This window comes from Salmo trutta, chromosome 7 (genome assembly GCF_901001165.1).
Source record: "Salmo trutta chromosome 7, fSalTru1.1, whole genome shotgun sequence".
NCBI lineage: Eukaryota > Metazoa > Chordata > Actinopteri > Salmoniformes > Salmonidae > Salmo > Salmo trutta.
The window spans coordinates 52,799,539-52,823,884 of record NC_042963.1 but is presented as its reverse complement, the minus strand read 5'-3'; the positions used below and the strand labels follow the sequence as shown (position 1 = coordinate 52,823,884).

General features: G+C 41.9%; 1 protein-coding gene across 1 annotated transcript in view; it reads left to right on the top strand.

Moving 5' to 3' along the window:
• The first annotated feature begins 2,861 nt into the window (after nt 1-2,861).
• Nucleotides 2,862-24,346, top strand: part of LOC115197675 (solute carrier organic anion transporter family member 1C1-like) — a 37,609-nt gene continuing 16,124 nt past the window's right edge. The window contains exons 1-9 of the mRNA XM_029759423.1: nt 2,862-3,372; nt 5,652-5,751; nt 16,271-16,412; nt 18,413-18,545; nt 18,944-19,065; nt 19,462-19,608; nt 19,752-19,850; nt 20,304-20,558; nt 21,359-21,523. Of these exons, the coding sequence (XP_029615283.1) occupies nt 5,656-5,751; nt 16,271-16,412; nt 18,413-18,545; nt 18,944-19,065; nt 19,462-19,608; nt 19,752-19,850; nt 20,304-20,558; nt 21,359-21,523 (1,159 nt within the window). The 5' untranslated portion in view covers nt 2,862-3,372; nt 5,652-5,655. The remainder of the gene's footprint in view (nt 3,373-5,651; nt 5,752-16,270; nt 16,413-18,412; nt 18,546-18,943; nt 19,066-19,461; nt 19,609-19,751; nt 19,851-20,303; nt 20,559-21,358; nt 21,524-24,346) is intronic.

The following is a 24,346-nucleotide window of genomic DNA, read 5'->3' as shown; positions in this document are numbered from 1 at the left end:
TATTAAAAACAATTACAATATAGACAATCATAGAACAGTGAGCACACGCAGAGTAACATAGGACAAGCAAGACATAGCATGATGACAGAGCAACATAGGACAAGCAAGATGTAGCATACAGACAGAGCAACATAGAACAAAAAGCAACAAGACAAAATCCATAAAAACAAAGTGTTGATGATTGAATTCGAAGTGTGCATGGCCACGCAGTCATGGGTGAACAGGGAGTACAGGAGGGGGCTGAGCACGCACCCTTGTGGGGCCCCAGTGTTGAACAACGAAGTGGAGATGTTGTTTCCTACCTTCACCACCTGAAGGCGGCCTGTCAGATGGTCCAGGACCCAATTGCTAAGGGTGGGGTTGAGACCCAGGGCCTTAAGCTTAATGATGAGCTTGGAGTGTGCTTTGGTTTTGAATGCTGAGCTGTAGTCAATGAACAGCATTCTTTCATATGTATTCCTCTTGTCCAGATGGGATAGGGCAGTGTGCAGTGGGATGACGATTGCATTGTCTGTGGATCTATTGGGGCATTAAGCAAATTGAAGTGGGTCTAGGGTGGCAGGTAAGGTGGAGGTGATATGATCCTTGACTATTCTCACAAAGCACTTCATGATGACAGAAGTGAGTGATACAGGGCGAAAGTCATTTACTTCAGTTATCTTTGACCCATCCCAGATTAATGTTTGTGCTGTTCTGCCATTTCCATTCTACAGTTCATACTGTACTGGCCTATGCTGCCTGCCTGCCTGCCTCTCTCTCTATTTCTCCCTTTCTCTAGATCAGCATATTAACATAATTAACATAATATAAACAGATGAAAAAAGTCACATTTATTTGCTGCTCTTAAACGCTAGTAAAACTAAATGCATGCTTTTCAACCGATCGCTGCCCACGCCCATCTGACTTAGAATATGTGGACAACTACAAATACCTAGGTATCTGGGTAGACTGCAAACTCTCCTTCCAGACTCACATTAAGCATCTCCAATCCAAAAGTTAATCTAGAATCGGCTTCCTATTTCGCAACAAAGCCTTCTTCTGTCACGCTGCCAAACATACCCTCGTAAAACTGACCATCCTACCGATCCTCGACTTCAGCAACGTCATTTACAAAATAGCCTCCAACACTCTACTCAGCAAACTGGATGTAGTCTATCACAGTGGCATCCGTTTCGTCACCAAAGCCCCATATACCACCCACCACTGCGACCTGTATGCTCTAGTCGGCTGGCCCTCGCTACATATTCGTCACCAAACCCACTGGCTCCAGGTCATCTATAAGTATTTGCTAGTTAAAGCTCCGCCTTATCTCAGCTCACTGGTCACCATAACAACACCCACCCGTAGCACGCGCTCCAGCAGGTATATCTCACTGGTCATCCCCAAAGTCAACACCTATTGGCCGCCTTTCCTTCCAGTTCTCTGCTGCCAATGACTGGAACGAATTGCAAAAATCGCTGAAGCTGGAGACTTATATCTCCCTCACTAACTTTAAGCATTAGCTATCTGAGCAGCTTACCGATCGCTGCAGCTGTACACAGCCCTTCTGTAAATAGCCCATACAATCTACCTACCTCATCCCCATATTGTTTTTATTTACTTTTTTTTTGCTCTTTTGCACACCAGTATTTCTACTTGCACATCATCATCTGCACATCTATCACTCCAGTGTTAATTTGCTAAATTGTAATTACTTCGCTACTATGGACTATTTATTGCCTTACCTCCTCACGCCATTTGCACACACTGTATATAGATTTTTTCCATTGTGTTATTGACTGTACTTTTGTTTACTCCATGTGTAACTCTGTGTTGTTGTTTTTTGTCGCACTGCTTTGCTTTATCTTGGCCAGGTTAAAGTTGGAAATGAGATCTTGTTCTCAACTGGCCTACCTGGTTAAATAAAGGTGAAATAAATACAATTAAAATTAAGCTATGCTGCCAGTGTGTGGAATATTCACACCATGATAGAAGCAGAATTTAAAATCCATTGGAATTACAATGGGTCATTAAGTGTGCCCAATTAGTTCCAATTATGCTTATTATCAAGATGTGGCATTGGACCATTTCAGGGTTAACCAGCCAAGTCACACCAGTTCCAATATTTTTATTTATTTAACTAGGCAAGTCAGTTAAGAACAAATTCTTATTTACAATGTAGGCCTACCAGATAACAGTGGGTTAACTGCCTTGTTCAGGGGCAGAATGACAGATTGTCAGTCCAGGCATTCAATCCAGCAACCTTTTCGTTTACTGGCCTAATGCTCTAACCACTGAGCTACCTGCCTCCCAAATAATTATTCCAGGTCCCTAGAACGTCGGGAGATGCCTTTAATACCGGCCACTAGGGACAACAGTGAGCACTATTCCCATCAAGTAGGCTCGCGGCTTCCTACGGCGTGCTATGGCTTGCTAAACCACGAGCTCTGGCGCAGAGGATCGCTGGTTCAATCCCAGTGGTGGGCACTTTTTGCCTAAACTTAACCTTAAAAAAAATCGATGTTTGTGGACAAACGTCAAATACTGCAGTCATACAATGAGATATTGTTGGCCTAACAGGTGCGGGTTTGAATAGTTATTGGCACTGTATATCCCTGCAGGTAGAAGTGCTGTAAAACTGTTACAAACTAATATGGTACATATTAGGCAGAACTATACTTTACTGTTTTGAATTATAACATGTTTCACATCAACATGTGAACCTGAGAAAGAAAATATGTTATGCCTTGTTTATGTCGCAAAAAAACAACAACTGTAAATTAGATATGATCACCTGCAGCTAAATGAATGATTCATTCACAGCACTTTAGAGTTTAGCTGATCATCACGTCACCAAACTCTCATCATCACGTTCCACTCTCATCATCTGCTAAGACATCTAAGGCTTATCTTCTTTTTTTATTTTTCGATTTTTAGGCTATTCCGATTTACCGCACCCAACATACTTTCCCTGCGTTTGCCGTGATGCTCTATAGCCTAGATTTAATTAACGGCTAAAATAATGGCATGAATTAAGTGTGCTTTTCTATAGTTCTACACAGACGCGCATCACGTGTTTCGGTTCAATTCTCAGCCAGCGGTTTCCATGAACTGAACTATAGGCTTCAAACGCTCAGATTGCTCCAATTCTCCGGGTATGTGGTCGCTTGTCAAAGCCGGACTGAAATCCACAACCAAAAAATGAAAATTCGGAGAAATGGATTGAGGTGATTATTGAAGAAAGCGATCTTTCGATTGGACAAGAAAGCATATGGAAAATTGAAAACTGGAACCAGGGCTTCTGCTGCGAAGAAGTTTCAGAGTGGATATAACAGCGACAAGTCAATGCTCTGCAGCCTCCGAGGTCCTTCAGTTCAGAAAAAAACTACTTGGGTAAGTAGGAATCAATTAAATACATGTATTATTCTATGGCAACATATTTAGTCTCAGATTTCCAGTGAATAATAAAATAAAAAAAATAAAAAAACGAATAACATATTAGGCTATATTATATTTTATCATGGTGGACTGTTAAGCAATTATCTTTAGATCCTTAAAAAAAGAACGATGCTCTCGTCAAATGTCACTGATTGAGAAATACAGATCACAGACATCGTAGGAAGGGCAGCATTGCTGTGGCAACAGTGGCATGTGAAAATGTAATTTGCTTTGTTTTGTTTGTCGCCCTTTATGAGCGCCATACATACTATGTGTTTATCCTGATACAGAGTTTCTCTTACAACTAACAATAATGAAGAAAAAAAAACGACATCATATTCAATATTTAGAATGATTAAATGCGGACACTGGCGCATAAGGAGAAATGTATAGCCTATTGGACATTATCGGACAAAAGTACTGCTGCATCCATAGATTAGTTTAAGATCACACGTAGGCTTCACCATTAGGTATTGTTTTGTAAAGGTTATTAGGCAAACAGTCTATAATTTTATTAGCTTTGATATGACCAATCAGATTGTCTATAATCAGAGACCTTACCTTTAGCAGACCTACTGAATAAATTAACTATTAATTAGCCACTTGGGTTGCTGAGAGAGGGAGAGAGAGAGAGATGGGGAGAGAGAAAGAGATGGGGAGAGAGAGAAAGAGAGAGATGAGGAAAGAAAGAGATATAGGGGAGAGAGAGAGAATGAGAGAAAGAGAGAATGAGAAAACAAAAATATAATTACGTGACACATTGGAAAGAATTACAAAAAAACAGAGCAACATAGAATGCTATTTGGCCCTAAACAGAGAGTACACACTGGCAGAATACCTGACCACTGTGACTGACCCAAACTTAAGGAAAGCTTTGACTATGTACAGACTCAGTGAGCATAGCCTTGCTATTGAGAAAGGCCGCCGTAGGCAGACCTGGCTCTCAAGAGAAGACAGGCTATGTGCAACACTGCCCACAAAATGAGGTGGAAACTGAGCTGCACTTCCTAACCTCCTGCCAATGTAGGACCATAGAGACACATATTTCCCCCAGGATACACAGATCTTGATAAACTCCCATATCTATTGGGTGAAATACCATAGTGTGCAATCATAGTAGCAAGATGTGTGACCTGTTGCCATTAAAAAAAAAAATCACTTTAGTTTATTATTTATTTCACTTGCTTTGCCATTGTAAACATGTTTCCCATGCCAATGAAGCCCCTTAAATTGGAGAGGGAGAGAGAGAGGGAGAGAGAGAGGAAGAGAGAGAGAGAGGGATCAGAGACGGATGGTCTGTTTTAAATCTTGATTGAGATTCATTCATGAAACCAAGTGATGAAAATGTCATTTTATTCACACAATGTGACATTTAAAAAAAAAAAACAACGTTCGTTGACCCATTCTGTTCAAGAGTTGTAGAAATTATTCAACTTTGAACATATTGGTTTCACTAGGCTGTTGGTGAAATTCTATAAGAGGCTATCAAACAATGATAAATCACTGGATAATCAGATGAAGGGGTTATGAATTCAAATAGACGTAAACAGTAGGCTATAGGCCCTTTTAGTGCATGCGGCTATCTGTACTTTCTGTCTGTTTGCTCCAGTAAGAAAACAAAGGGTGCGTTGTTTACCGTGAGAAACCGCTTGTGGCTTCCACACACATGATGTTTCGTCATCTTTTCTGTAGGCTACATGATTCAGTTGTTAAATAAGTCGTTCAGAAAATCCCGAAGAAATTATACCACAAAGTGGCCACCGTCTTTGATATTAGATTGGTTTGGTCAACCTTTGAAAGCGAAAGTAATATGTTAGTGACCTCGTAAACAAACGCAGCGCCATTTGGGTGGAAGTTGTGCCACTGTACCCTTGACTGGAGATGGCGTTTTTCCGGCAGCGAGAAAAAAGGACATAGGCCTACAACTTGAGGCTTTTCTCATTTGGGCAAAAGTCTGTCCTCCATCCTCTCTCCTCCGTGACCCAAAAGTCTGTCCACCCCCTGTAAATGTCATTTGTCTGATGAAGTGTGAGTCTCATTTCATTTTTCCAGCCTCCATCTAAACAAATGGAAAAGAAAGGCACCATATAATTCCATATTTTTAGATGATAGCCTGTAGCCAGTAATTTACTTTCTTGGGGAAAATAATATCTTCCAACAGGTGTGAGTGAACCAATGACGAAAGATTACAACAGAGAAACTCCTTCACCTGAAGAAACCATTATCTTCCTTAGAAAGATGGAGGTTCCATCTAAGGGGAGGTGGATCCCAGACGACATCTCCTCTACCTCATCATCTTCAGGGATGCAGAGGTCCAGTTGCTCCAGTCTGAAGGTACAGTACTTGTCTCTTCTCAGATCACCTCATGAGAAATTAAAACCCTGTACTGATCTAGGATCAGGTCCCCGTTATTCATATAAACATATTCTTTAAGATCTAAAAGTAAGAACTGATCCTACACTGTCTGTCTGTCTGTCTGTCTGTCTGTCTGTCTGTCTGTCTGTCTGTCTGTCTGTCTGTCTGTCTGTCTGTCTGTGTCTGTCTGTGTCTGTCTGTGTCTGTCTGTGTCTGTCTGTGTCTGTCTGTGTCTGTCTGTGTCTGTCTGTGTCTGTCTGTGTCTGTCTGTCTGTCTGTACTGTAGAGTTCTAGGATGAATTATTCTGTCGCATAAAAACTCTTCAAAAAGGGTTTGTAAAGGGTTCCTCGGCTGTAGGAGAACACTGTTTAGTTTCCAGGTTAAACACTGTTTAGTTTCCAGGTTAAACACTGTTTAGTTTCCAGGTTAAACACTGTTTAGTTTCCAGGTAAAACACTGTTTAGTTTCCAGGTAAAACACTGTTTAGTTTCCAGGTAAAACACTGTTTAGTTTCCAGGTTAAACACTGTTTAGTTTCCAGGTTAAACACTGTTTAGTTTCCAGGTAAAACACTGTTTAGTTTCCAGGTTAAACACTGTTTAGTTTCCAAGTTAAACACTGTTTAGTTTCCAGGTTAAACACTGTTTAGTTTCCAGGTAAAACACTGTTTAGTTTCCAGGTAAATCACTGTTTAGTTTCCAGGTAAAACACTGTTTAGTTTCCAGGTAGAACACTGTTTAGTTTCCAGGTAAAACACTGTTTAGTTTCCAGGTTAAACACTGTTTAGTTTCCAGGTTAAACACTGTTTAGTTTCCAGGTTAAACACTGTTTAGTTTCCAGGTTAAACACTGTTTAGTTTCCAGTTTCCAGGTAAAACACTGTTTAGTTTCCAGGTAGAACACTGTTTAGTTTCCAGGTAGAACACTTGTTTGTCATTTCCCTTCCAGATAGAACCCTTTCACCCACGAAAACACTCCAATTAGGAACCTTTTGGTGAAAAGGTTCTACCTGTAACCTAAAGGGATTATCTTATCAGGACAGTCATTCATCCAAATAACTCTTTATGGCAGGGTCTAGGTAGCACCTTTTTTTCGAAGAGTGTAACCACACAGTGGTGATTTTAGCATGTAAATCTTGGTGGGGCAAAAGAAAAGTGTAATGTGGGATGCATGCCAGCAAAGCCACTACACAACACAGCACAACACAACACTAAACAATACATTAATTGCACTATAATGGTGACAAATGGTGCCCACAAACTGTTAGGGCCTACATGATGCTGTCCCAACAACCAATCCCAACATCTTACCACTGCTACACCTGGTTATCAGCAGAGCCTTGTCTGGCAGCGGAACAGTTCATTCAGCCTCATTTACTGCCTTTAAAAAAAACATAGCTGATATGGCTGACTTGCTTAAACAAATGTGGTGTCTACTGACAATTGAGATGTACAAACTATGGCATAATGGGACAACGAGTGGATAAGAAGCAATCCGTAATTTCGATTAACATATTAATTAGAGAGCTAAGACGGCCGTACAGTAGTCAATATAACTATTTGTTCAGCACTTTTGAAATGTACAGCGACAGAATTCAGAACATGATCCATTCTTACAGTATCCTCCCTGTACACCAAGTCAGAACCGTAGGATAAATAAAGGGGGTAGATAAGCAGACAATGAAAGCTCTTATAATATTAAATGATTACATTTCTCTAAAACAGGTTATAGGCTTCATGTGCACCACCAAGTCCAAACAGTAGACTAAGTAATGAGGGGGAAAGGGACCAAATGATTAGGGTGAGGCACATGAGCTACTAACAGCTTACTACACAACAGACACTTAGTATTACGTTCTTAGCTACAGTATACATATCTCCCTGGCGTATTACATAATTTATGCAGCAGCATATAAGACATTTTTGGATTCTCCTTGTTGTGCTGTGCTCACTTGAACAGGAAGGTGGCGCGGCGGTTCTTCGTGGGCAAATTATGTCATCAAAGTCTAGCATTCTCATTTATGGTTGCTTTCAAGACAACTGGGAACTCGGAAAAAAACAAGGTTGAATCATAATGACGTCAGTGATCTTCGGGTCGTAGCTCTAGAAAGAGGCCCGAGTTCCCGAGTTGGATGACCGTTCGAAGCTTGTTTTTCCCGAGTTCCCAGTTGTCTTGAACTCACTGAAGTCAGATTTCACAGTTCCGAGTTAACAGTTGTTTTGAGCGCGGAACAAATCATGCTTCATTGACAGCATGGCCAATGTTGTATGTTTATCATTTTAAACTAGGAAAAGAGACCCTTAATCCACACAGCCACTCCACTCAATAGCAAGCTAATGATTACTTTACAATGCTTGCAGTTAGCCATTGATTCCTTCCAAACCATTCATTTTTGAATTTGCGAAGATCAACTTGTTTTGTAATGTTTATGTCCAATGGCCGATGAGCAATGATACGTTTTATCTATAATTTTCCTTCATCATCTGACTGAAAGGCATCTGACTGGCTTAAAGGGAACAAACTAGAAGCATCACTTAGAGGAATCTAGTGGCAGTGTAAGACAGTGTGTATATCATGTTGTAAGACGATGTGTATATAATGTAAGGCAGAGTGTGTGTGTGTGTGTGTGTGTGTGTGTGTGTGTGTGTGTGTAGATCATGCTGTAAGAATGTGTGTGGGTGTAGATCATGCTGTAAGACAGTGTGTGTGTGCTGTAAGACAGTGTGTGTGTGTGTGTGTGTACTGTTTATCATTGTTATAAGGCATAATATACTGTACAATCTTTAGTTTCCCTAATTGATTATTTCAAAACAGAAGCTTGAGTGAACTTGACTGCAGTGGAACGTAGTGAATATTATCTAAGCCTAATAATGATCTTGCAAGGTGTTACACTGCACAAAAATCTAAATGCAACATACAACAATTTGAAAGATTTTACTAAGTTGCAGTTCATATAAGGAAATACATGTATTAGGCCCTAATCTATGTATTTCACATGACTGGGAATACAGATATGCATCTGTTGGTCACAGATATCTTTAAAACAAAGGTAGGGGCATGGATAAAAAAAACAGTCAGTATCTAGTGTGGCCACCATTTGCCTCATGCAGCGTGACACATCTCCCTCAAGTTGATCAGGCTGTTGATTATGGCCTGTGGAATGTTGTCCCACTCCTCTTCAATGGCCGTGCGAAGTTTCTGGATTTGCGGGAACTGGATCACGCTGTCGTACACGTCGATCCAGAGCATGCCAAACATGGTCAATGGGTGACATGCCTGGTGAGTATGCAGGCCATGGAAGAAATGGGAGCTTCCAGGAATTGTGTATACATCCTTGCGACATGGGGCTGTGTATTATCATGCTGAAACATGAGATAATGGCGGTGGATGAATTGTACGACAATTGGCCTCAGGATGTCGTTACGGTATCTCTGTGCATTAAAATTGCCATCGATAAAATGCAGTTGTGTTCTTTGCCCATAGCTTATGCCTGCCCGTACCATAACCCCACCGCCACAACGTTGCAAACCGCTTTCCCACACGTCATACACGTGGTCTGCGGTTGTGAGGCTGGTTGGACGTACTGCAAAATTCTCTAAAACAACTTTGGAGGTGGCTTATGGTAGAGAAATTAACATTAAATTCTCTGGCAACAGTTCTGGTGGACATTCCTGCAGTCAGCATGCACATTGAGACATCTGTGGCATTGGGTTGTGTCACAAAACTGCACATTTTAGGGTGGCCTTTTATTGTCCCCAGCACAAGGTGCACCTGTGTAATGATTATGCTGTTTAATCAGCTTCTTGAAATGCCACACCTGTCAGGTGGATGGATTATTTTAGCAAAGGAGAAATGCTCACTATGAGCCCTCAACACTTAGCCCTTAGTGCCCTTTGGATTGCAACCTCCCTCCCTCCCTCACCCAGACCCAGAGCCTGCAGGGTATTATAAAGTGCGAAAATAAATGTTCTAACCCAGATCCAGGGCTGCTTAGAGAGAGAGCGAGAGAGAGAGAGCGAGAGAGAGAGAGCGAGAGAGAGAGAGAGCGAGAGAGAGAGAGAGAGAGAGAGAGAGAGAGACTGTTTCTATGTATGTCTGTGTACTGTACAGTGAAACAGTTTCTTGTTTGCCACTAGCTTGTGTACTGTGTGTGTACAGTAGTTGTCTTTGTATATGATTAGTGCAGCTAATGACGACTGTACTGTACATTAACTTTACACAGTGTATACACAAGCACTGTATCTGTAAAATGAGTGAGGTAGCCCTCAGCAGCAAGTGACTTACTGTAACAGAGTTTAGGGCCTGTCTTTGTCCTGATCTGGGCTCAAACAAGGGACCTTCTGCACAACAACCCTTCATGGTCCTGTGTTGCTCAGTTTGTGAGAGCCTGATGCTAGCAACGCCAGGGTAGTGGGTCCAATGTCCGCCATGGCCACCCATACGAAAAAAATGTAAGTTGCTTAGGATAAAAGTTTCTGCTAAATGGCATATGTTACGTATGTCAAGCGGGACAGTCAACACCAGTGACCCAGGAAAGCCCAGGCGTTTCTACGTTTCTACGTCTTGGGCTACAGTACTTCTAGGTCTTGTGCGATGGACCCTACTACTGCACTGCACACACAGCTAACTACTTACAAGTGCCACATCAGCTACAGGGTCATTCCATTAAATTATTCTCTTTTGGGTATTGTAATTTACTGGAAAAAAAATTCATGAATTAAATACTTTTTTCTTCTTTCATGAAGAGCACATATTCAACTTAATACAATTTTTTTTAAATGCTTTCCCATCTCAAGAGGTTAAATGACGATAGTAATGTGCCTATTAAGTACCAGATAAAGTTACAGGGTTGCTGATTTCTTCTTCTTTATTCTCCTTGTGACCGGGGGAACGGAAGCTTGGTGTGTGCAACAGGGAGGGGCAATTAAATGCAAGCTTCACCCCCAAAAATGATATTGTGAAAAAGCCGGTCTGTGGGTAACAAGGTTGACGTGCTATGCTCGACCAGCTCGGCTTAGTTTTTACTTTAAAATGAATCACTAATCACAATAATAATCTTGAGAAATTACTTGGTCAAAGCAACAAAATAAGTTTGTTTTATGATGGTGAAAACATTACAATGATGGTGAAAACTTGGAGAGATTTCGGTGCACAGATGGTGCACAGACCCACTGGGAAAAAAACTGGTTGGGTTAACGTTGTTACAACGTAATTTGTCAACGTATGTTGATGTGGAATCTATGTGGAAAATACATTGGTTTAAAAAAAAAAAAGTGAATCAACGTAAACTGTAGTTTTGATGTTAAAATTTCAAACACAAGATTATGTCATTATGTAAAAAAAATAAAAAAATAACATAAACAAACCTTGTATAAAATATGTTGAAATGATATCCTGCATCAGACAAAAGTCCAGCCCTGCTTAGCTATGATATTTGTCACTGTCTATAACCAATGCACTGTCGTGAGAATGCTTATTGAGAGATCTCCACTTAAAAACGAAATAGATTCACTGTTGCTATCAAAGTAATTCCAAAGGGTAGGTTTATTAACGGGGCAAATGAAATGTGAGCATACAACAGCTATAGTTTCAATTCAACCCAGAATTCAACGAAACCAAAAATCTGACATTGTTTTTCTATTGGAATTTGGTTGTGCTTTTAGATGTTTGAAAGCATAGTGATAACACATGAACAAAAAAAAATAAATAACTTGTGGCTGTCTTTTTGAGTGGGTGATTACAACCTATAATCTCATTGATCAACATCTCAACCAAATATTACCCAATTATCCACTTGGTGTGCCCAGTGGGGAGGGACATGTTAAAAGGTAGAATTTTGGCACATTAGCAAGTCTTAATTCATATAAAAAATCAGATTTATAGAATTTTCCATGTGGTGTATATATTAAAGAGCACTTCAATTTAATATAACATGATTTTAAGTCCAATATTGTTGGACAATTTCTACTGAGAATATCAAAGGGATAAAAAAGGGACTCATTTCGTTGAATGATCCAACAATAGACGTGGCAAAATAAAATAAAAAGCTGATTAGCAAGTTTGGTTTCTGTTTTTTGACAACTTTTTCAAACAGGATTTATTTTGGATGTACTTTGAGTTTGTAGACTCGTGGTCACGGTTTCTCTTCACGTTGACAGCTGTGAATCCACAATGCAGTCTGTTGCTTTTGTTTCTAGATATTGCTTTACGCAGACAGACTTAGGGAGTAAACACACATTGTTTGAGGATTCAGTATATTACAGTGTGTGTGTTAAATGTGGATGCTGAGGCAACTTCTTCTGGAGGCTTCTGCTTGACAAACTGTAATATTACTTAAGTAGAAAACAGAATTGTCGTTAAAAATCCTCCTTTTAACCTGGATCATAGCTTTCACCTGGATTCACCTGGTCAGTCTATGTCTATGTCATGGAAAGAGCAGGTGTTCCTAATGTTTTGTCCACTCAGTGTATATTGTATGCTTTTAATTTATTTTATTAAAGTGCAGAAAATGTGCATGTACTTTTATCCTCATTTTCAGTATTTTACATTTAAACTCTTACAACTGTCAAGTCGGTTTTCCATTAAGAATGGCAAGATTTCATGGAGTAGAAAAGACATTCAGAAACTCTTGGAGAATGATGGAATTTGAATTAAAAAAAAAAATTGTATTATTAAAAGTACAAACAATTAATTAAGATTTATGTAAGTGAAATGTTAATTTATGATGCTGAGGCCTGCTGTGTTCTGGAAGTTAAGTTCCTGGGTTTATTACTTTGACCCCAGATCAAGGTAGGGTCATGTGCAAGTATTCTAGCCAGTCACAGGGTTACGACACAGACATGAGCTAAATCACAGCTCCTAGGAATTCAGTTTGTGGGATTCAGGCAATCTGGACTTTTTATACTTGGTCAAATCTTTCTCAGGAAGTCTCCCCATGGCCTCTGTCACACCTGGGTTCAAATACTATTCGGAATCTCTTCAAATACTCGATTGAGGCTTGATTGAGCTTGCCTAGTGCACTGGAATTAATAGAATAGATTTATGAGAAAATCCTGCCCATCTGACACTACCAGGCAGGCTAAAGCAAACACTCCAAATTATTTTCAAGATTTCCCAATCATATTTGGATCCAGGACTGGCCTATGTTCTGGCCTAAAACTGCATTTACACAGTCAGCCCAATTCTGATCATTTATTCACTAATTGGTATTTTGACCAATCAGATCAGCTCTGAAAAAGATTGGTGAAAATATCGGGGATCGGTCAAAAGACCCAATTAGTGGTACAAATATAATAATTGGTCTTTCTGTGTTAACACAGCCTTGGAGACATAATGATGGGGATCCCTATACCTTGACAACAGAACCCAGTACCCTACAGTGAGGGAAAAAAGTATTTGATCCCCTGCTGATTTTGTACATTTGCCCACTGACAAAAAAATGATTAGTCAATCATTTCAATGGTAGGTTTATTTGAACAGTGAGAGACAGAATAACAACAAAAAAATACAGAAAAACGCATGTCAAAAATGTTATAAATTGATTTGCATTTTAATGAGGGAAATAGGTATTTGACCCCTTTGCAAAACATGACTTAGTACTTGGTGGCAAAACCCTTGTTGGCAATCACAGAGGTCAGACGTTTCTTGTAGTTGACCAGGAGGTTTGCACACATCTCAGGAGGGATTTTGTCCCACTCCTCTTTGCAGATCTTCTCCAAGTCATTAAGGTTTCGAGGCTGACGTTTGGCACCTCGAAACTTCAGCTCCCTCCACAGATTTTCTATGGGATTAAGGTCTGGAGACCGGCTATGCCACTCCAGGACCTTAATGTGCTTCTTCTTGAGCCACTCCTTTGTTGCCTTGGCCGTGTGTTTTGGGTTATTGTCATGCTGGAATACCCATCCACGACCCGTTTTCAATGCCCTGGCTGAGGGAAGGAGGTTCTCACCCAAGATTTGACGGTACATGGCCCCTTCCATCTTCCCTTTGATGCGGTGAAGTTGTCCTGTCCCCTTAGCAGAAAAACACCCCCAAAGCATAATGTTTCCACCTCCATGTTTGACGGTGGGGATGGTGTTCTTGGGGTCATAGGCAGCATTCCTCCTCCTCCAAACACGGCAAGTTGAGTTGATGCCAAAGAGCTCCATTTTGGTCTCATCTGACCACAACACTTTCACCCAGTTGTCCTCTGAATCATTCAGATGTTCATTGGCAAACTTCAGATGTATATGTGCTTTCTTGAGTAGGGGGACCTTGCGGGTGCTGCAGGATTTCAGTCCTTCACGGCGTAGTGTGTTACAAATTGTTTTCTTGGTGACTATGGTCCCAGCTGCCTTGAGATCATTGACAAGATCCTCCCGTGTAGTTCTGGGCTGATTCCTCACCGTTCTCATGATCATTGCAACTCCACGAGGTGAGATCTTGCATGGAGCCCCAGGCCGAGGGAGATTGACAGTTTTTTTGTGTTTCTTCCATTTGCGAATAATCGCACCAACTATTGTCACCTTCTCACCAAGCTGCTTGGCGATGGTCTTGTAGCCCATTCCAGCCTTGTGTAGGTCTACAATCTTGTCCCTGACATCCTTGGAGAGCTCTTTGGTCTTGGCCATGGTGGAGAGTTTGGAATCTGATTGATTGATTGCTTCTGTGGACAGGTGTCTTTTATACAGGAAACAAACTGAGATTAGGAGCACTCCCTTTAAGAGTGTGCTCCTAATCTCAGCTCGTTACCTGTATAAAAGACACCTGGGAGCCAGAAATCTTTCTGATTGAGAGGGGGTCAAATACTTATTTCCCTCATTAAAATGCAAATCAATTTATAACATTGACTTGCGTTTTTCTGGATTTTTTGTTGTTATTCTGTCTCTCACTGTTCAAATAAACCTACCATTATAATTATAGACTGATCATTTCTTTGTCAGTTGGCAAACTTACAAAATCAGCAGGGGATCAAATACCTTTTTCCCCTCATTGTATGCTGTAGCTCCTAAGTGTATTCAGCTTGAAGCTACATCAGATATTTTTCAGAGCTGATCTGATTAGTCAAAAGACCAATTAGCGGGGAGAAAAAAAGATCAGAATTGGGCTTTCTGTGTAAACACAGCCTCAATGGAAAACAATGGGGCGAGGCGATAATGAACTATCGTGTTGTTCTGAACTGTGACCCAGTTTGGTGCTGAACGTTTTACAGAAACAAAGGGGCTATTCTAATCTACAGAAGTTCCCTCCTGCCCAACCCACCAAGCCTAATTACTCAGTGATGTAACGACTGTATTCTAAAATCCACCTGCATCATTATAATTTAGGCTATGACCTGAGATGGATAGTGTGAGGAAAGGTTTTAAATGATAGGTAGTATGTGTTCGATTTGAAATGAATACATTTCATTCAACCAATTTAGACCCTTCAGACTTATGGTATCTGTTGACTGGATCTGTAAGCAGCTTCTTCATTATCTATGTGTTTGATTTGAAATGAATACATTTCATTCAACGAATTTAGACCCTTCAGACTTATGGTATCTGTTGACTGGATCTGTAAGCAGCTTCTTCATTATCTATGTGTTCGATTTGAAATGAATACATTTCATTCAACGAATTTAGACCCTTCAGACTTATGGTATCTGTTGACTGGATCTGTAAGCAGCTTCTCCATTATCTATGTAAATTATTGAATAAATAAATGAATTAATTAATGAACTGGCCTCGTTCCCAGGATGACTGTTGCTGAAATGTAATTTGTCTCAAGCCAAAATTAGAAAGGTCTCATTGTAAAAAGCTAAGGAATCAACATAAGTTGATGACGACATACTGTATGTTAATGACATTGATGAAAGCATAAGTTAATGACATGGAAATCATTTTAAGTGATGTCTCAGTTACGACTTTTCCGGAAACATTTCTCCAGAAGCAGAATCTCTGCACCGTAAGGCCAGCACCAGTCATATCGTCAGCGTTCAGAGAAACAGTACATCTGAGGTCAAGTTGCTACTGTTGAAAATATTTGATTAGAAATATGAATGACATATGATATACTGAAACCACTGATAACTCAGATGAGTGTCTTTGTGCTTCCTCTCTGATGGACAGAAATAGAGATGTCTTGTCCTGGTCTATCTGAGGTGAAGTGTTTTGTATTCAACTCTGCCTGTTGAAGAAAAGATCTCACTGATGACAACCACCGATCACTGCAGGGCTATTTTCATCCCTAACAATGTAGTCCGGAGACTGATGCTGATGCTCACCTGTTTCCAATTAACTGTCCTGAGTTATTGCCATGAGGCTGAATATGTCAGAGTCATGAGATTATGACTCATGAGATTGAAGACCTCTTTTTAATCCTGTTTTTGTGAAGACTGCCTACGGAGAGCAACAACGAGCGAGGACTCGGTGCTCAGCATTCTTAGACCAGACACTTTATTAGTCTGATTTTGTTGTAAAATATATATTTTTATTTTCTTGACCTCTGTTTTCTCTCTCTTCTTCTCTCCCTCTCTTTAGATGTTCCTGGCTGCCCTGTCCTTTGCCTACTTCTCTAAGGCCTTGTCTGGGAGTTACATGAAAAGTACGATAACCCAGCTGGAGAGGAGATTTGATATCCCAAGTTATTTGATAGGTGTTATCGACGGGAGCTTTGAAATAGGTAAATACTGTAGCTGCATACCTACAGTACATGTTTCATTTTCTTCTCTACCTAGCCATGCATTCGTGTTTCTTCTTCCTCTTCCTCCTCCTCCTCCTCTTCTTCTTTTTCTTCTACCTACTTAGCTATTCATACTGTATGTTTCACTAAAATGTTAGGGTGCATCAGGTGGATGAGTGGGCCGAGATTACGTCTTCCCAGAGCGTGTCATCATAGGATCAACACACTATTTGCCAATTCATGAGCTTTCCTTTGTGTCTTTTTGTTATGGGGGGTTGTGTAATACAACCTCAAAAGCTAATGGAGCAATACCTATCCTATGTTCATTCTAGCCCTGTAGTTCTGTAAGGCATCAGTGGTGTTGAATGCTGCTATACTAGTGCTCTTATTGTCAGCATATGACCCTGGTCTGTAGCGCCAGTCACTGGGGTTTCTATGGCGATGTACGTTTCGGTAGGCAATTGCATCAAAAGCAGGGCTTCTTGTTAAAGCAGAGATCATAATGTTATGTTGACATGCTGGGTCCTATGTCTCACTGTGTTAGAGCATATAGGTGATTAATCAACATCAGAGTTGTAATATAACATGATGAAGACAGCTTGTCTGTCCAAACAATGGCTATTCAATTATTGCATCTAAGCTCCTACGGTGTGAGGCTTTCCTTATCTTTTTCAAGTGTTCTTTCAGGGTTTTGGTACACTATATGTGCCATTGTCAATGTTTATAATTCCGTAAGCACTTCTGGATAAAAGTGTCTGCTAAATGACCATAATAAAGTCATATCAGAATAACATCCGGACGCTCTACATTTTCTCTGGTAACAGAATCACATCTGTGGTTCAATGTAAACATCTCTTGATCAATAGTGTTGTCGTTCTGAAAGTGTAACTGTCAAATGTAACTGTTAAATGGGCCCAACCATATCTCCTTTCCCTCATCCCTTCCCCTCATCCCTTCCTCATCCCTTCCCCTCATCCTTTCCTCATCCCTTCCCCTCATCCCTTCCCCCATCCCTTCCCCTCATCCCTTCCCCTCATCCCTTCCCCTCATCCCTTCCCCTTCCCCTCATCCCTTCCCCATCCCTTCCCCTCATCCCTTCCCCTCATCCCTTCCCCTTCCCCCATCCCTTCCCCCCATCCCTTCCCCTCATCCCTTCCCCTCATCCCTTCCCCCTTCCCCATCCCTTCCCCTCATCCCTTCCCCATCCCTTCCCCTCATCCCTTCCCCATCCCTTCCCCTCATCCCTTCCCCCTTCCCCCCATCCCTTCCCCTCATCCCTTCCCCTCATCCCTTCCCCTTCCCCCATCCCTTCCCCTCATCCCTTCCCCATCCCTTCCCCTCATCCCTTCCCCCATCCCTTCCCCTCATCCCTTCCCCCATCCCTTCCCCTCATCCCTTCCCCCATCCCTTCCCCCCATCCCTTCCCCTCATCCCTTCCCCTCATCCCTTCCCCTCATCCCTTCCCCCTTCCCCCATCCCTTCCCCTCATCCCTTCCCCTTCCCCCATCCCTTCCCCATCCCTTCCCCTCATCCCTTCCCCTTCCCCCATCCCTTCCCCCATCCCTTCCCCTCATCCCTTCCCCTCATCCCTTCCCCTTCCCCCATCCCTTCCCCTCATCCCTTCCCCTCATCCCTTCCCCTTCCCCTCATCCTTTCCTCATCCCTTCCCCTCATCCCTTCCCCTCATCCCTTCCCCTCATCCTTTCCTCATCCCTTCCCCTCATCCCTTCCCCTCATCCCTTCCCCTTCCCCTCATCCTTTCCTCATCCCTTTCCCCATCCCTTCCCCATCCCTTCCCCTTCCCCTCACCCCTTCCCCTCATCCCTTCCCCTCATCCCTTCCCCTTCCCCTCATCCTTTCCTCATCCCTTCCCCTCATCCCTTCCCCTCATCCCTTCCCCTCATCCTTTCCTCATCCCTTTCCCCTCACCCCTTCCCCTCACCCCTTCCCCTCACCCCTTCCCCTTCCCCTCACCCCTTCCCCTCATCCCTGTATTATAGGTAACCTATTGGTGATAGCCTTTGTGAGTTATTTTGGTGCCAAGCTTCACCGACCTAAGATCATAGCGATCGGATGTGTCCTGATGTCGTTTGGGACGTTCCTCATCGCCATGCCTCATTTTATTTTAGGACGGTAAGTAGTAAGACGAGTACACAACCTGTTGTCAGAACATGAGAATGTATTGACCTCCCTGTGTTTGTAGGTGGCTCACATTAAGTTTTGTTTTTTACAGTGAGATAGTAGTTTGATCTTAAGTTTTAGCTAACATGTTGCATGAAGATTTATTGTCACTGACAAAGTAACTGTAACGTAGACGCTGGGAGTCGAGTAGACGTGACAGTAACATTGTCATTACGTGGGTTGGATAACAAATCAAGGGTAGCAATTGCATGGCCAATATACTGCTTTTCTTTTTTATGAATGCTTAGATGATTTTATTTGTTGTGAATTACATGTTTAAATCTAATGACACCTGATGGATGCTTTATCCATCGGCTTGCTTAACAGTCACATTGGTATTTTGTACACAGCTATAAGTTCCAATCGTCAGTTAGAGCGTCCACGAATTCAACTACTACCTTCGGTCCATGTCCAGCAAGCTCAGCTGAGTCCACACAGGCAGGTGACAAGGCCTCTATACTGCCGTCTGTAGGTAAGACATGGTAACTAAACCATATACACAGACATGCAGTTCAAATGCAATCCCTACCACCTCCTCCTGACCCTAACTCTTCAATGTTTGTAGATCTGTAAGATGGACGCAATATAGTGGGAGCTCCAACACTACACTGCTTATACCTACTCAGACCCTCCATATTTTCTAACATTGAAGGGTAGGGGCCAATGGGAGGGGTAAGGAGGGAATTCGGACTGGCTAATGTCCAGGATACTAGAACATGATAGGTTAAGTTTCTAAGGCCAATGGGAGGGGTAAGGAGGGAATTGTGACTGGCAGTTTTTCATCCATTAAATCATTCAATTCTACTATGATATTGTGGGATCTAATGCTGTATTCAAACATGTTTTTTTTCTTTCTTCTAAATGACAGGCTGTGAGCAAGAGTCCAGTGTGTCTATGTGGATTTATGTGTTCCTGGGTAATGTGTTAAGAGGGATAGGAGAGACTCCTGTACATCCGCTGGGGATCTCATATATAGACGACTACGCCAGGTCTGAGAATGCAGCCCTTTACATTAGTAAGACAACATGTTTTTTTTCTGTCTCACAAAAAAAAAAGTATATTCATTATAACTTTCAGAATAATTTGTTTAAAGTAGAATAGGTCATCTGTCATGTAGCTAAATAAAGTTCCTGTCTTTTCTATGTTTGAATGTTTCAGGCTGTGTCCAGACCATATCAATCATAGGTCCTGTCTTTGGCTACTTACTAGGATCCTTGTGTGCCAAGATATACGTTGACGTAGGATACGTGAACATGGGTGAGTCGATTCAGACAACTGGTGTTGGCATATTACTGGTGTCGTATATACAGCTTTCCACGGTGGTGGCATTACGTAATGACGTAATCCAGTTCAGTTCCTATATACTCATGGTGCTGTTATAGCAGACGCTTTTATCCAGAGCGACTTACAGTCATGCATCTATACATTTTATATATGGGTAGCCCCAGCGGGAATCGAACCCACAACCTTTGGTGTTGCAAGCACTATGCTCTATCGCAGGTTTTCCCAATCTCGGTCCTGCCCCCCTGGGTGCACGTTTTTGTTTTTGCCCTAGCACTACACAGCTAATTCAAATAACCAACTCAGGACGGAGAATGGGAAACCTTGGGTTGTTCTCAATTCACTTACTGATTTTAACTGAATCCTAAATGGCTTTGAGCCCAACCCTGTTGGTTAAATGTCCCTGCTACACCTGTCCTTCTTCTCCAGAGACCATCACCATCACCCCAGGCGATGCCCGCTGGGTCGGGGCGTGGTGGCTAGGGTACCTCATAGCCGGGGCTATCACCCTCATGTCTGCCGTACCCTTCTGGTTCCTGCCCAAATCGCTGCCCATGCCCGTGGATAAGCAACGTAATGCCAACTGCACCTCAGAACAGACCCGGTTCATCAAGGACTCTCCCTCAGCCATGGAACATACGTTTAGACCAGAGGAACCGGCCAACTTCCATCAAATGGCTAAAGGTACCTTAATATCCCCTGGCTCTTGAGAAGACCCATAACAACATGCAGCACAGGCCTAATGATCAGATGAGTGTATACTTCAGGTAGGGTCAAATTAGGTTAGGGATACAGTAACGTATTGGAGAGGACCATATCTACTACACTCTTAAACATAGAAACGTGTTCCTGAAGGTTTCTTTGGCTGTCCCCATAGGAGAACCCTCTGAAGAACCATTTTATGTTCTAGGTAGAACCCTTTTGGGTTCCGTGTAGAACCCAAAAGTGGAAAGGGTTCTACCTGGAATCCAAAAAGGGTTCTTCAAAGGGCTCTCCTATGGGGACGTCCGAAGAAACCTTCTAGGTTCTAGATAAAAACAGTTTTTTTCTAAGAGTGTACTTCAGAGAGCACACTCTGGACTGTCTGAGCCCTCTGAAGAAGTAGCTATGGTCGTCTCCAATAGCATTATTCACTCTCTTTCCATCTGTATCTCAATGCAGTTTTATATGGATGTGAATGGTACATTATATTGTTTTTAACCTATATTTAACTAGGCAAGTCAGTTAAGAACAAATTATTTTTTACAATGACGGCCAAACCCGGACGACGCTGAGCCAATTGTGCGCCGCCCTATGGGACTCCCAATCACGGCCGGATGTGATACAGGCTGGATTCGAACCAAGGACTGTAGTGACGCCTCTTGCACTGAGATGCAGTGCCTTAGACCGCTGCGCCACTCGGGAGCAAAGAGACAAGTAAGAAATAAAAACGTACAGAAACAAGTAACAATAATCGCTGTTGTTTGTTGTTGTATTTTTCACAGAATTTGTTCCAACATTGAAGAGCCTTCTGGGAAGTCCAATCTATATAACCTACCTCTGCGTGACTATTATTCAATTCAACTCTCTCATCGGCATGGTAACCTACAAGCCCAAATACATTGAGCAACATTACGGACAGTCAGCATCGAAAGCCAACTTCCTAATGGGTGAGTGCTCCATCGTTTTATGATCATGTGTTTAATGTGTCTTTTAAAATCATACATCATCAAAAATAACATTGCTAATATTGTGTAATGGTGCAATAAAAAAATAATTTCAGTTAGCTGGTTTTGTCTGGAGAGTTTCATGTTCTGTCTTTTAGCCATTTTTTTTAAATGTTACATTTCCATGGCAGAATGGTTCTTTCATACTCTGTAATTTAACACTGATATGAGGAGACGGACTCTGACTTCTCTGTAATTAAACACTGACATGAGGAGATGGACTCTGACTTCTCTGTAATTTAACACTGATATGATGAGACGGACTAGATAAAAGTGAGAGACTTGAAATTAATATAAAATAATAAATATTGAATAATGTAATTAATAAATAGCCAGTCTTGATATAAAATGATATTAAAGTTAAATTATATTTAAAGGGCTGTTGATGACCACATAATAATAATAATAATAATAATAACAATATGCTTTTATTCTGTACTCAATTAGAGAAGAGTGATTTAGTAGGGAGAGGAGAGGAGGTTGGGGGCTCAGCCAGAAATACATTCAGCATTCCCCCTGTCCTTTCAACCATCAAAGACAGTTTCATCTCACAGGACCACTTCACATGAAATATGGATGAACGACTTTGATATGAATGAGGCTATTCCTTCCTTTGATCTCTTCTGGGAAGAAGGATTGCGCTAGATACAGTCGCATCTCTGCCTCCCTGTAAAACCCAGTGAGTGATTCCCAATACAGTTCCTATCCCCTCTGTAAGAACCTGGGCCCTTTCTCAATTCGTCTTTCATCACATCCTATCTCCTCGCCCGCTTCTCAACCCTATTGGAGGAGAAGATCCTTATGAGGAGGAGGAGGCGATGAGACAAAGATGATAATTGAGAAAGATCCCTTTTGTCTTGTGATGATGTCTGTATTGTACGTGCCTGGCTACCCAGACTCCTTGCTCCTGCCAAATGCTGCACCACTCCCACGGACATTAGTTTCTTCTCTGCAATGAGTCTGGATCTGAGTACCTCCCCGACCCTTCAACGAATGCGAACACATTTTTGGGTCTGTCTGATTGGTCCAGAACCAGAACACACGTGGGCAAAGCGCCGGTTTGATAGTTCGTCATTGGCTTTGATACTCTGATTGGTTAGAGATGATCCAATCGATGATGAATTCGTTTTTTACAACACCCCTCTTGCCTCTCGTCACCACAAACGACTTCAGACTAAAGTATGTAGCGAACAACAGAGTAACAGAATCATTTATTGTGAGTTGTCAGGTTAGTATTCCATTGCAGGCATAATCACCATCCCAGCTAGGAAGAGTGGATTGTGGTAGATCTTTCCCTGTAAAATGGCTGTAGACAAGGCCGGCTCTAGCCTTTCGGGGTCCCTAAGCAACATTTTTGCTCACCACCATGCTGGCAAAACATTTTAGTGGCCCCCCTCTTAACGGTGGAGAGATTTTTGGTTTTCATTTAGAGTTCATTTCCTGCAATTCTACACTTTACCATGGGGCATAGAGAAAATGCTGCCGTTTTTACAGCTAATTTCCTGCAATTCTATACATTTTGCCCAGCCAATTATGAGCCTGAAAACGTCATCCTGGAACGTTTTTGAAAAAAAGGTAAAATGTCACAGTAGCTGATTGTTTTTTCTCAATACATTGCAGTCAATGGGGATAAAGATGTCACAGTGTTGACGTTTGCAGTATGTCAATACATTGCAACTAATGGGAAAAGATGAGTGTCACAAGATTGATGCTTAGGTCAATACATACAGTGGCAGTCGATGGAAAAAGATAAGAGACAACCAATTCGGTCGAGCCAGGATGTTGAGATGAAGCGAAGGTTAGGAATGAGGTTAGAGTTAGGGTTACGGTTAGGGTTGAACTATGAGTGGACATGAAGCGAGGGTTAGGGTTAGAGTTAGGGTTACGGTTAGGGTTGAACTATGAGTGGACATGAAGCGAGGGTTAGGGTTAGGTTTAAGGTTGAGCAGGGTTGAACTATGAGTGGACATGAAGCGAGGGTTAGGGTTAGGTTTAAGGTTGAGCAGGGTTGAACTATGAGTGGACATGAAGCGAGGGTTAGGGTTAGAGTTAGGGTTACGGTTAGAGTTGAGCTTTGAGTGGACATGAAATTAGAGTCTCAACCCTAGCCTTACTCCAATTTAACAATTCATTAATTTGCCCCTACACCTCTACATGGCTCCCATGTGGTGCCGCGGTCTAAGGCACTACATCTCAGTGCAAGAGGCGTCACTACAGTCCCTGGTTCTGTATCCAGGCTGTATCACATCCGACCGTGATTGTGGGTCACATAGGGCGGCGCACAATTGGCCCATTGTCGTCCGGGTTAGGCCGGGGTAGGCCGTCATTGTAAATAAGAATTAGTTCTTAACTGACTTGCCTAGTTAAATAAAGGTGAATAAAAACATTTAAAAGAGGTAGGCCTCACCTGACATATACTTAATGTACTTTTGAGTGACGGCAGAACGGTTGAGGCTAGAAACAAAATTCATGTGTAATTAACTCTTCACAGTGAAAACTTGGTCTCTCAGAGAACAAGGCATTTCTTCCATAGAAAAGCATTGTCTACAGTCCTCACATAACCATGACACTCCCGTTGACTGCGTTTGAACTAGTTAACCGTCCTTGCACACAACCAATCGTGACCTTATAGGGATGCCCTGTGTTGAGGTTCAGCTTCCTGTGACAACAGGAAGTGTCTTAATTTACCCTCAACATGGTCCTTCATTCTCTCCCTGCAGTTACACAAAAACACTGTCTTCCATCCTCTGTAGAACGTAATGTCTT